Source organism: Solanum tuberosum, unplaced genomic scaffold (genome assembly GCF_000226075.1).
Source record: "Solanum tuberosum cultivar DM 1-3 516 R44 unplaced genomic scaffold, SolTub_3.0 scf00060, whole genome shotgun sequence".
Classification (NCBI taxonomy): domain Eukaryota; kingdom Viridiplantae; phylum Streptophyta; class Magnoliopsida; order Solanales; family Solanaceae; genus Solanum; species Solanum tuberosum.
Genome location: NW_006238985.1, coordinates 1,247,324 through 1,258,876, shown reverse-complemented (window position 1 = coordinate 1,258,876; position 11,553 = coordinate 1,247,324). Strand labels below are relative to the sequence as shown.

The following is an 11,553-nucleotide window of genomic DNA, read 5'->3' as shown; positions in this document are numbered from 1 at the left end:
GGTGGGGGGCTGGATAGGAGGTGCGTGGGGGTCAAGGGTAGGGTGAAAAAAAGAAATTTTGAAGTAATTGTAATTTGAAGTTGGAAGAGAGGTTTGGAAAATGTTTTCCTTAAGTTTTGAAGGGAAGTCATTTTCCTTAAATTTGAGGAAAATGACTTGGTTTGGAAAACATTTAACCCAACCAAACATGAGAAAATTGAAAAACATTTTCCGGAAAATGTTTTCCTTCATACCAAATACACCCTAAACAGAAAACTTACTCAAATTATTGACGAAAATCATTAGAAAACTCCCTCTTCAGCGCCATGAATGTTTAGAACCCTATTTTGCTCCAATATTTTCATGGCGGTATTCTTCATCTCATCCCAAATTTGAAACCAACAAAAAACACAAATATATAAAATAAAAGATAATGACTAAGGATTGCATGTCAAAATTTAAAAATATTTGTAGGTGTAGTGGTATACAATGTAAATATATAAGGGGATAAAACTTTATTAGCACAATCAAATTAATTTATCACGATTAAGTGATAAGTTAAGATATGATAACTATCTTAGTAGAGATAAGTGTCGTGTATATATTCGTTTGATATAAAACACTGAATGCAGATAATTTCTTTTTTATTCCATTATCATCCAAGTTGAGATATCGGTGAAAACCTTCATTATAAAATATACTAAACTTATATAGTATTTAAAATATATATAAAATTTCATTTAGAGATATTAGACAATATAAAAGAAAAAATCGTATATTGTAGGACACAAAAAGGTAACTGTTTAGAGAAACACAAAACTCTCAAATTGGATTAAAATAAAAATGTTAACCTAGATTTCCATGAATTACTTATTTATTTGTTAAAGAGTTGAGAATAATTGAAAAAATAAAAATTTACTTTTATTTCGAATTCGATTTTTTCTCACAAAGGCCGTAACCCAAGTAAATTTAGGGCCTTAGCCCAATATAAAACGAATCAGTCAGGCCCAAAAAAATCTCTATTAGCCCAATTAAACTAAGTCATTACTCTAAAAACCCTAGCTCTGTGTTCGCGGCAATTTTAGTTCCTAAAGGTTTAAGACAGTTACTCTCACTTCTCCGACGGGAATTTCTTCGCCGGAGTCTCGCCGGAAGCGTCTAAAAGTTTCATCATGGCGGGAGGGAAGATGAGGAAAGACAAGCCTCAGCGGGGATCATCATCCGCTGCCTCAAATCCTCACTTCCAGGGAGGGATATCGTTCCACAAGTCGAAGGGTCAGCACATTCTGAAAAATCCTCTACTGGTTGATTCTATTGTCCAGAAATCCGGAATTAAATCTACCGATGTTATCCTCGAAATTGGTCCTGGTACCGGTAATCTTACAAAGAAGCTTCTAGAAGCCGGAAAGTCTGTTATTGCTGTTGAACTTGATCCTCGTATGGTTCTCGAGTTGCAACGAAGGTTTCAGGGAACTCCTTTATCTAACCGACTGAAGGTATCTTATTTTATTTGATCAGTTTTGTTTTTGTAAGATATTTATTGCTTAAATTACTCTAATGTGAACTTAGTGTAGCTTTGAAAAGAAAAAAAAAGCTTATTCTTGACATGTCCTTTGTTTGTCAGCATTCATTCTAGTTAATTAGCATTCATGGTAGTTAATTATGAGATTTGCGAATATTAAGCATTGGAATAGAAGAGGTTTAACTGAAACAGAATGTATTGGTTGTTGTTTGTTATAAATGCAAATTGGGTTAGTGATGTTTGATTGGTTGGTAATATGTTATCAGGGTTGAAATGATGTGCTTAATCATACTTATTTGGTTGGTAATAATTGCGGTTTGGAAACTACTTGTTTAGATAGAATTTTGATTCAAATGTTGTGTGTTAAATAATCAGTGGTTTTATGTTGTTTTTTTGATGGGAAGCATTTTCATGTGTTAGCATTTAGTGATTTTTTCTTTTATTAAGGAAGAAACTAACTACAAGCTCTCATTTGGATCGGTTCGGTTCATGAAAGAGTGACGCTAAATCGGTGACCCATAACATGTATCTTCCCATTCTCACACTTAGTAATCACATTTCAGGAAACTAACTAATTCAGCCATTACTGTGTTTTGAATCGAAGACAGGTGGTTTCATTAGATAGAAGGTTAAGCCCATTCCACGCAATAGTTGGATGAATGAGGAATTAGTCTAACTGAGGTGAAGTGTTGGTTTTGAGTTGGTGGTTCAATGGTTCTTTTTATTATGGCTGCTTTGAGTATGGTAAAATGGCCTTAAATAGAGTAACGTCTTTTCTTAATGAACTCACTCCACAGTTCAAGTTATAGAAATGGTTACTTATCTAAGTTCGACATCACCCATAAGGTTGTTATGGTATATGGACCCAATAACTTTTTGTGATTATTGCACCCTTTAGTCACAAGCTTCTCTTTGGAGTGGAACAAACAATTGGCAACCTTACTGACCTAAGCTTGAAATGGTTCCCTTCATGCAACCAGATCTGGATCCGTTTCACTCAGTTTCCAAAGAGACTGCAGTTCTATGTTAACTGAATTTTCAAACTAGAAGATTATATACTTTCCCAACTGTGGATTCCAAGGATGAGATTTTGAGATGGTTTTGTGGATACAAAGTTGATCTCTGCAGTCTGAAATTGGCATAATTATAATAAAGCAAATTCCTCCCCTCTGAACACTTAACTTATAGAGCAATTATCCTCTGTGGAGGAATTTGCTTTATCATAATTGTGTGCACAGAAATTGAATCGAGTTGACATGTCTGCTCCCTCTGATTTCCAATGATTTGGGAGCCTGGTTTAGACTCACATCCATAATTTCCTATTTTGCTATGTATTTCTTTATTACTTGATCAAAAAAAAAATGATAAAGATGGGCTCTGGCAATTGCTTCCTTCTACAGGGCATAGGCTTGCATTCTCTGATCAGTGAGTAGCCGCTTACTTTACTGGAACTGTCATGCATGGTTGACAACTTCATGACTTATTATCATGGTCATGCTGTTAGCAATATGAAAATAAGAATTCACTTACATAATAGACAATTCATATGGCATCACTCTTCATTGATGTTCCTTATGGTTTTATGTCTAGATATTATCCTTGCTTTCATTTTAATGCACGTCCCATCATTATCTATTTACATTGAGATGCAAAACTGTTCTGATCTTCTGATCATCTGTGTTGCAGGTTATACAAGGGGATGTTCTTAAGTGTGATCTCCCTTACTTCGATATTTGTGTGGCTAACATCCCATATCAAATATCATCTCCTCTCACCTTCAAATTATTGGCTCATAGGCCTTTATTCAGAGCTGCAGTAATAATGTTCCAGAGAGAATTTGCTATGAGACTTGTTGCTCAACCTGGTGATACTCTTTATTGCCGCCTTTCTGTGAACACACAGCTGTTGGCCCGAGTATCACACTTATTGAAGGTGGGAAAGAATAATTTCAGGCCACCACCAAAGGTTGATTCTTCTGTAGTTAGAATTGAACCTAGGGGACCACTTACTCCTGTCAATTTTAAGGAGTGGGATGGTTTGGTCAGGATCTGTTTCAACCGGAAAAACAAAACTATAGGTTCTATTTTTAGACAAAAATCCGTGCTCAACATACTGGAAAAGAACTATAGAACTTTGCAAGCTTTACAGTTCTCTGAGAAAGCTCCTTCAGATGATATGGAAATGGCTTTGGATGTATCTACCTTGGGAGAGTCATTTGGAGACTTGAGTATGGATGCTGATGATGGAAATGATGACGATGACATTGAGATGGATGACGGTGATACGAAAAGAGCAGAATTCAAAGAGAAAGTTTTGGCAGTGCTGAAGGAAGGAAATTTTGAGGAAAAGAGATCTTCCAAGCTCGCACAAGCAGATTTCATGCATCTACTTTCTCTCTTTAACAAGGCTGGAATTCATTTTTCTTGATTCATGGGGCAGTTAGCCATACGAGCTTATTATCATGTTTGTGGTTTTTCTCCTCATGGAGGAGATCCAATTTTGTTTTGCTCATAATGATTCAAGTCTTGAAATTTGTAGATAATTTGCAGTTAGCGTCTCACAATATGGTGGATTTGAATGAGATTAGAAGATTTTCTTCTGGTATGCTTGTAATAGCCTGCACTTTTTGGTATCTGTGACTCTTCAACAAGTGTTAATCTAGTCAAGTTGTTGCCTCTTGTTGCACTACTGAAGGCATCTTCTAACACATCTCTCCCTGCTTCTTGCTTTTGTTTGAGAGCTATGTAACTGCCTAAGCATCCATATTTTGAACTATTTATAATCTGTTCTCAGTCTTGCACTTTTACAACCAAGTGTACAACACCTGGTGGTTGATAGATTTTACCTCTGTAGGAACTTAAATAGATTAGATATAAAGTGGCTTAAGAGTTGGCTGATTTTTAGCTCAGTTCTTACTGAAAAAGAAAAAACTCATACCTTAAACAATTCTTTGTACTTGCAACACAACATATCAAGTGTAATTGTACGTGGCCTACGGAAGATAGTTGTACAAATATTAGGGGGAAACAGTTCGCTGCACTTTGCAAGGCAGATTAGAAATCAACAGTTACCAAGAGCCTATTTGCTAGTTGAGATCAGTGTTTTTCTGCTGAACTTAATATTTCAGTGGCATAATGTTGCTTGTGTAGAACTTATGTATCGTACTGGGAGGGTTCAACAACAAAATCAATCAATTGATCACGGCAGTTGCAAACAAGTACACTACCTCAGTTTGACTGCTTCTTTTCTTTTCTTTGATAAAAATAATTACAGATCTTGGATAAAAATAAAGCAGTTCCCTAGCAAGGGAGTAGCAGCTTGATCCAAAGATATTATTTCATCAACTTCGTATAAATGATGTGATTCAGATGGTGAAACTTCAGCACACCAGTAATGCTATTCCCATGAACTGAAATTTCAGCACACCAGTAATGTTATTCCCAAGAACTGAAACTTCAGCACACCAGTAATGTTATTCCCATGAACTAGCAAGAATGATGTCTTGTGAGTTGTAACCAACAAAAACTTCTTTGAGCTTTTTCTCCTGCTATATAAGGCACCAGTAAAGCCGTCTCCCGGTACCACAAAGTGGACCTGAGAGCTGAGATTGGAGTTATGTTATCCAATTTCACTATCAACTGACCAAGGGAACTCGAAAACTAAGGTTAAGAGGTCATTCTTCATCCTTGTCTAACGATGTTGAAAGAAAGCTCAAAATGAAGTCATCAAGATCCCCTTCAAGCACAGAATCAGGATCTGAAACCTCATAATTTGTCCGGAGATCTTTGACCATGCGATAAGGCTGCAAGTATGATACAGAGCAGTTATGATGACTACATGAACCATCACTATGAAGGTAAAATGAAAGGTTAAACTGTATGAAACATACATGGAGCACGTAAGTACGTATTTGGTTGCCCCAACTGATCTCAGTGAGAGACTGGGTATGTTGTGCATTCATCTGAGCCTGTCGTGCCATCTCAAGTTGGTCCAAGCGCGATTGAAGAACGGCCATGGCAGAAGCTTTGTTTGAATGCTGTGACCTTTTTTTTGGAAAAATATTAGAGCACTAAAAGTTCCCATTTGCTCTTCTTCCAATGGAAAAGAAAGAAGCTCTCACATATATTTTTCACCAGAATGGATGCTTACCTTTCATTCTGACAAGAGGCAGTAATGCCTGTGGGAATATGAGTTATCCTGACAGCACTCTCAGTTGTGTTAACAGACTGACCACCAGCTCCCCCGGATCGAAAACGCTCAATTCGAAGATCAGATTCATTGATTTGAACATGGGTAGATCCATCTCCCAAAATTGGAATTACAGCAACTGCAACAAAGGAAGTATGCCTTCTCTTCGCGCTATCGAATGGCGAGATGCGTACCAGACGATGCACTCCTACCTCTGATTTGGCATATCCAAAAGCATTTTCGCCATCAACTTTGATTGTTGCACGCTGATAACATGAGGGAGCAGAAATCAGCAGAGCAATAAGACAATAGCTAACTAGTGCCATGTTTGAAAATTAAGAAGAAAGGGGAAAACTTCCTAATTTCAGGTCAAATTAGAACCCATGACAAGATTCACAACCCATATTTTAAACACATTAATTACATATATGTTTAACAATTCTGTTATGCTTCAAGGCTAAACCAAGTTCTCCCAACAGCATGTTATAAAATTAATGTTTGTTTTTAAATAGCTAAGAGTTTTTGCAATTCACAAATTTCAATTTTCCATACTACTTAATAGCTACAGAGTTTTCAAGTGAGAAGAAAATATGGTAAGAACCTAGACCTTGATTCCTGCAATCTCACCAGGCATTTCATCCACAACAGAAACGCCATATCCTTTACGTTGAGCCCACAATTTGTACATCTGCATGACCATTGAAGCCCAGTCCATGCTCTCAGTACCGCCAGCTCCAGCTTGAACCTACACAGGAAATAACAAGTCTATCAGCATCCATTTTACAAAAAAACATGATTGAGGAAATCAACAATGTGAGTGGCTTTTCTTATGAGATGTCCTTCTAAGTTATTCTGGAACAAGATGTGACAAGGAGAAATAAGTACACACTCAAAGACCAGGGAGACAAGTTCTCCAAACAAAAAGGTATAAGTATCAGTAAAACCATGTCTGACAATTTAAAACACAGTCTAAGCTTCAGAGAAACTAACCTCTATAAAACAAGAGCAATTATCATGCTCCCCAGATAATAAAGCTTCAAGCTCTTTTTCTTTCACATTCCTTCTAATTCCGAGTAGAGCTTTCACTGATTCCTGCACTCAAAATGACTAATAAAATAGGAAGAAATGCCAAGTGACAATAGAATTTCTCACAAAATTGATCCACAAATCATATACCATATGGTCCACTAGTGGCAGAAATCAGAATTGAATTGGAGTATCCTGAGATACACACTTTCTTGAAAGGAAAACAAATAATGTTTTATAACATAAAATATAACACAAGTTATATAGAACCTAACTTTGACTTCATTATAAAAATCATTCTATACCTATACCTGAAAGAAGAAAAACCATGCCTACATTGCATTTGCAGGTAAGAGGGTAATTGAACAAACATTGAGTAAACAATTCCTTCCAAGTTCATTCCTGGTGAAGGCGTCAAGTCAAGCAATCAGTTTGAAGATGGAGTTAAAGGTTCAGTAGTTTATTTATTCATTCTACCAAACAAGTATTGGGCTGTTGATATTTGCAAGTTATGTTCAAAATTATTCCATATAGTATAACAAAAGAAGTTGTATAAAACTTAACCCAACTTCTTTGTAATATAACTCATTCCTTACTTATTCCTGGAAGGAAAGAAAATCAACAAATTTTAACTGCTCCCAGTTTCAGTTTTGGTCTAACCAAGCAGTCAGTTTCATACAGAAGATGGAGTTAGGAACTTATTTATTTGTCATACCAAGCAGGAATTGGGCTGTAAAGCCTTGCATATCAGCTCCAAGTAATACAGTAATCATTACTAAGAACTAGACTGTTAGTTAAACTAACTAATAAAGTACTTAAAGAAAAGAGGTAAATACAAATTAAGTGGTGCCCCTAGGATCAAAACTAGTGATATTTAAATAAAAGTACTGATATAAATCCAATGATATGCCTGTAACAAACTGAATTTAGGAGGAAGAATCGGGTTTGATTTGCAACATTCTGATTTAAACTGAAACAAGTGGAATAGTGTAAAAATGGGAAACATGGAGTAGTGGATTCCATGCAATAAACAAATTTAAGCTCACCGATTCCAACTCTAGATCATTCTCTTCCCTGGCAAGCTTAATCATGTCAATATGTTCAACCAACTCTTGTTCAATGGCCATAACATCCTCCACTTTGTTCATTAGAGAACCATGTTCACGACTGATCTTCCCAGCATGGACGGGGTCATCCCAAAGATCTGCCTTATTGAGCTGAGCTGACAGCACTTCAAGCCTATACATTAGCCTTTTCCACTATAAATGGGAGCAAAGAAACACCACAAACAAAAAGACTGAACTCATTAAATAGAATTAGAACATTCTCAAAAGAGCCAAGTAAAATATTACTTCATTAAAATAATTATCTCAATCTAAAGAACAAAAATAACACTCCCTTAAACATTCCCCAAGTACAACTCGAGTTTCCTGTCAGACTAGTTATGTTAGTTATCGGTTGCTATTATTGCTATTAGTTCATTTAATGATATAAACACTGATCATTCATTTAAATCCGTCTGGTCCCTGGCCATAAAACTGAACTATTATCCAATCAACAAATACAACAATCAGAGGATTCATCAAGGGCTGATTATTTGCACAATTGTCGTAAACCTACTGCAACCTTCCTTATGTGAAGCTCACATTGGTCTGTTCTCAGTTCTCTCCATGTCCATCACCTACCTCAATACCCAACCAACCAACCCCCAAAACTCACCCTACTGAGGAATTTTCTAAAGAAAAAACTACCATTATCAGACACAAAATGTAGAATCCTGTCTTTCAAACTGAACATATAAAACATAAAAATCACATTTTTTTCATAAAGACCACAAACTTATATTTCTCACTGGATAAGCACAAAGATCAGAACTTTGTCATAAAGATCACAAGGTTCTCTCTCTTTTTTCACCAATAAGCAAAAAGAGCACAGCATTTTAGTGATATGGTCAATCCAAATAAGTATAACCCAAACAAAGACAGTCACATCAAACTACAATTACAGATAGAAAACGAACCCTGAGGCGTTTCTTGATAAGATGAACGGACTGAGCAATGGAAGAAGCATGACTTTTCCAATCATCCTCACTATCATCAAGTATATTCCATTTTTTAGCAATAATTCCCTTAACAGTAAGCCCATCAGCAGTAGTCGGCTCAACAGCAGCCTCCAAGCTCAAAAACCGAACACCCCACAAAGACCCTGATGGGTTTTTTGTACTTCCATTGAAAATTGAAGAGAACCCTTTATTTCTTATATTGGATGAACTGTACCAAGAATGAAAAATTGTTGATCTATTATTGGAAATGGAAGTATTAGGAGATTGAGAAGAAAAAGTGCAAGAAAATAAGAGGAGTTTGCGTGGGATTCGAGAGAGCTGCGTTGATCTTCTTCCCAATACTAAAAACGACATTTTTATTGGAATCCGATTTGACGAACCATCAAACCCAGAGGGGTTTAGGCCAGGGTTTAACGCTATTCAAAGTACGACGACGACGTTTTAAAAGAGAGACTTCCTTTTGGCCAACTGCAGAATAAATTAAACCACTTCACATTATAAACTTTGTACTAATAAAAGTAATTTGAGGAAGATTTTGCTAGTGTTTATTATAATCATCTTTTTCTTATTAAATTTGCATTGGCTTATTTATGTGCGTAGTTAAAAAACTCAACTTATAACTTTTTATTTATAAATCATGAATTATAAGCCCCCTTCAAACATAGCTCGAAACAATTTCAAATTATATTTCTCATTGCGATGAACCTAGACTTTAGTTACTCTTTAATTTGAGAACTTCAGAGAGGTGAGCACTTTGTTTTTCAGATAGCTGAGAAACAATGACCACTTTTTGTAAAGAAATGAAAGTAATCAACTGCAAATCCAACCAGCTTAAGAAATACAAGTGAAGTATACATCCAAATTCAGAATTTTCAACTCCCAGGTAATATTGTTCTTTTTTCTACATTTCGATGTCAATTTCAACATAGATGTCAAAGATCATACAGCAAAAATAAAACAATCCATTGTTTGATCAAAACTTTCTACCATAGTGGATATGGACGCTATCTAATATGCTTCTCCCACATGCCCTCGGACCTTTATTTCAATAACTAAGAGTAACATGTGTTCTGTTTGAAACCCTTCACTTCAAAATTCCTTGTACAATGTCTCCAGCCAAAACTAACCACATCTTCAACTGGAATTATTGCCTACAATACAACAGCCTACCCACCTGCCTAATTTTTTAACAGCCAGATTCTGCACTTCCAACTAGCCCCAGCAAGGCAAAAAAATGGCATGTACAAATAAAGAATCTATCGCCTCACAAGTATAAATTCTCATAATGCAGGTCTTGCTACCTTAACGGTAGAAGAATGTGATGAATAGATACACCAGATTGACTAACATAATAAAGTGGTTAGGCCTTGCAGTAAACCATATCCAGCTTAGAGGAATGCTGATTTTCTGGGCTGAATGCTACAGAAGTGTCAAATTACTGTTTCACCATAAAGGAACTTTTACAACTGCACCCACCCACTGCACTTGGATTGGTAGATACCTGCAGAAAGACAGTAAACATGCACAAAAGCGGTTAGATGAAAAACCGAGAGGAACTAGCAGAAAATAAAATAGTTCTAGTGCCAGGTTAAGCATGATTTATTTTCCGAAATAGCATCTAGAATTGTTATCTAACGGAATCCAACTGACTGCCAGTATTGCAGGCATACAAAACAGAGACATAGTATATGTTGGAATTCCATCTAAGCACTATTGATCAAAGTAGGCCTACCCCCAAGAGACAGATATTGTTTTTTTTCCAAGGAGTTGAATTTTTGTTACACTTTTTAATGACCCCTTTGCCAAATATTTCTATCCCCACTTTTCACCCCTAATGGAAGCCCCAAATAAGTGGTGGGAACTTTTCTACCCCTGCATCCCATGATATCAGCCAGTTTCTCAACAGTCATCAGCATTAATGCTAAATACTGCTCTTCACTAGGTTAACTCTCAGTCCAGTAACAGCTTCATAGAATTAAAGAACTCCTCTCAAATATAGCATCTGCTCTTTGTCAGCTTCACAAAATAGGAGAGAGCCATCTGCATACACCATACAGAATGTGATTAAGCATCATACCTTCTTAATCTAACCTGCCTATTTTAAGGTCGCTTATCCCCCCCAACCTGGTGAGAGGATCCCCTGCCTAAGACCTCTTTGAGAACTTAACAAACCTTGTGGGTCACCATTAATGAGTATGGAAAATTCCACAGTTGAAGCACAAAATCAGATCCACTCTATCCATTTCTTTCCAAAGTTCATCAACTTCAACAAGCATCGTCAATTCACATGGTCATAAGCCTTTTATAAATCAGGCTTGCAGGCCAGTGGCCACCCCTTTTTGTTTCCTCCTCAGCAAATTATCAGGACTTCCATTTTCCTCCAAAGAAGCATCTGTGAAATTATTCCAGCATCCAGATACCTAACATAGTTGTGGCCTACGAATATACTAGTTTTTGCCATGTGTTTTTCATTTTATTTATCTACTAGTAAGATTGTTTGTGCTTTGCGCAGTCCTAAAAATCAATCAATTTACAATTAGATGATATTTGAAAATTTTGTTGAGATAGAAGAAAAGATCCTTAAACCGTACACAAATAAATTGAAGAGGAAACATCTTAATCTTTAAGCATACATCAGTAGGATATATGCAATCATTGGTACTCCTGGATGGTGGCTCTTTACCTCACATATAATTCAATGTACATAGAATTTTCATTTTATGTCATTTACACACTAAATGCTTAATACAACATGTGATTGGGGGTGGGGGGGTGG

General features: G+C 36.3%; 3 protein-coding genes across 3 annotated transcripts in view; 1 reads left to right on the top strand and 2 right to left on the bottom strand.

Annotated features, from left to right (window-relative positions):
* The first annotated feature begins 1,043 nt into the window (after positions 1-1,043).
* Positions 1,044-4,208, top strand: LOC102605279 (ribosomal RNA small subunit methyltransferase). The gene is made up of 2 exons (XM_006344695.2): positions 1,044-1,475; positions 3,188-4,208. Exons 1-2 carry the CDS (start codon positions 1,152-1,154, stop codon positions 3,926-3,928), a joined length of 1,065 nt encoding a protein of 354 aa, XP_006344757.1. The 5' UTR covers positions 1,044-1,151; the 3' UTR covers positions 3,929-4,208.
* Positions 4,209-4,674: 466 nt separating this feature from the next.
* On the bottom strand, positions 4,675-9,258 carry LOC102604824 (peptide chain release factor PrfB2, chloroplastic). The gene is made up of 7 exons (XM_006344694.2): positions 8,736-9,258; positions 7,762-7,974; positions 6,680-6,781; positions 6,297-6,434; positions 5,651-5,955; positions 5,391-5,544; positions 4,675-5,303 (listed from the first exon to the last, which is right to left on the bottom strand). Exons 1-7 carry the CDS (start codon positions 9,129-9,131, stop codon positions 5,175-5,177), a joined length of 1,437 nt encoding a protein of 478 aa, XP_006344756.1. The 5' UTR covers positions 9,132-9,258; the 3' UTR covers positions 4,675-5,174.
* A 357-nt stretch (positions 9,259-9,615) lies between these two features.
* LOC102603820 (iron-sulfur assembly protein IscA-like 2, mitochondrial) overlaps positions 9,616-11,553 on the bottom strand; it is a 7,064-nt gene continuing 5,126 nt past the window's right edge. Inside the window, exon 4 of the mRNA XM_006344691.2 lies at positions 9,616-10,278. Coding sequence (XP_006344753.1) covers positions 10,213-10,278 — 66 coding nt within the window. The 3' untranslated portion in view covers positions 9,616-10,212. The remainder of the gene's footprint in view (positions 10,279-11,553) is intronic.

Bases quoted from the DNA above. Each gene is read 5' to 3' on its own strand.
- LOC102604824 (XM_006344694.2), bottom strand. From the start codon at position 9,131: ATGTCGTTTTTAGTATTGGGAAGAAGATCAACGCAGCTCTCTCGAATC. The intron at 6,782-7,761 runs GTGAGCTTAAAT...TTTTGAGTGCAG, and splicing joins ATGATCTAGAGTTGGAATCG to GAATCAGTGAAAGCTCTACT. The intron at 5,956-6,296 runs GTCTAGGTTCTT...TCATGTTATCAG, and splicing joins GTGAGATTGCAGGAATCAAG to CGTGCAACAATCAAAGTTGA.
- LOC102605279 (XM_006344695.2), top strand. From the start codon at position 1,152: ATGGCGGGAGGGAAGATGAGGAAAGACAAGCCTCAGCGGGGATCATCA. The intron at 1,476-3,187 runs GTATCTTATTTT...TCTGTGTTGCAG, and splicing joins CTTTATCTAACCGACTGAAG to GTTATACAAGGGGATGTTCT.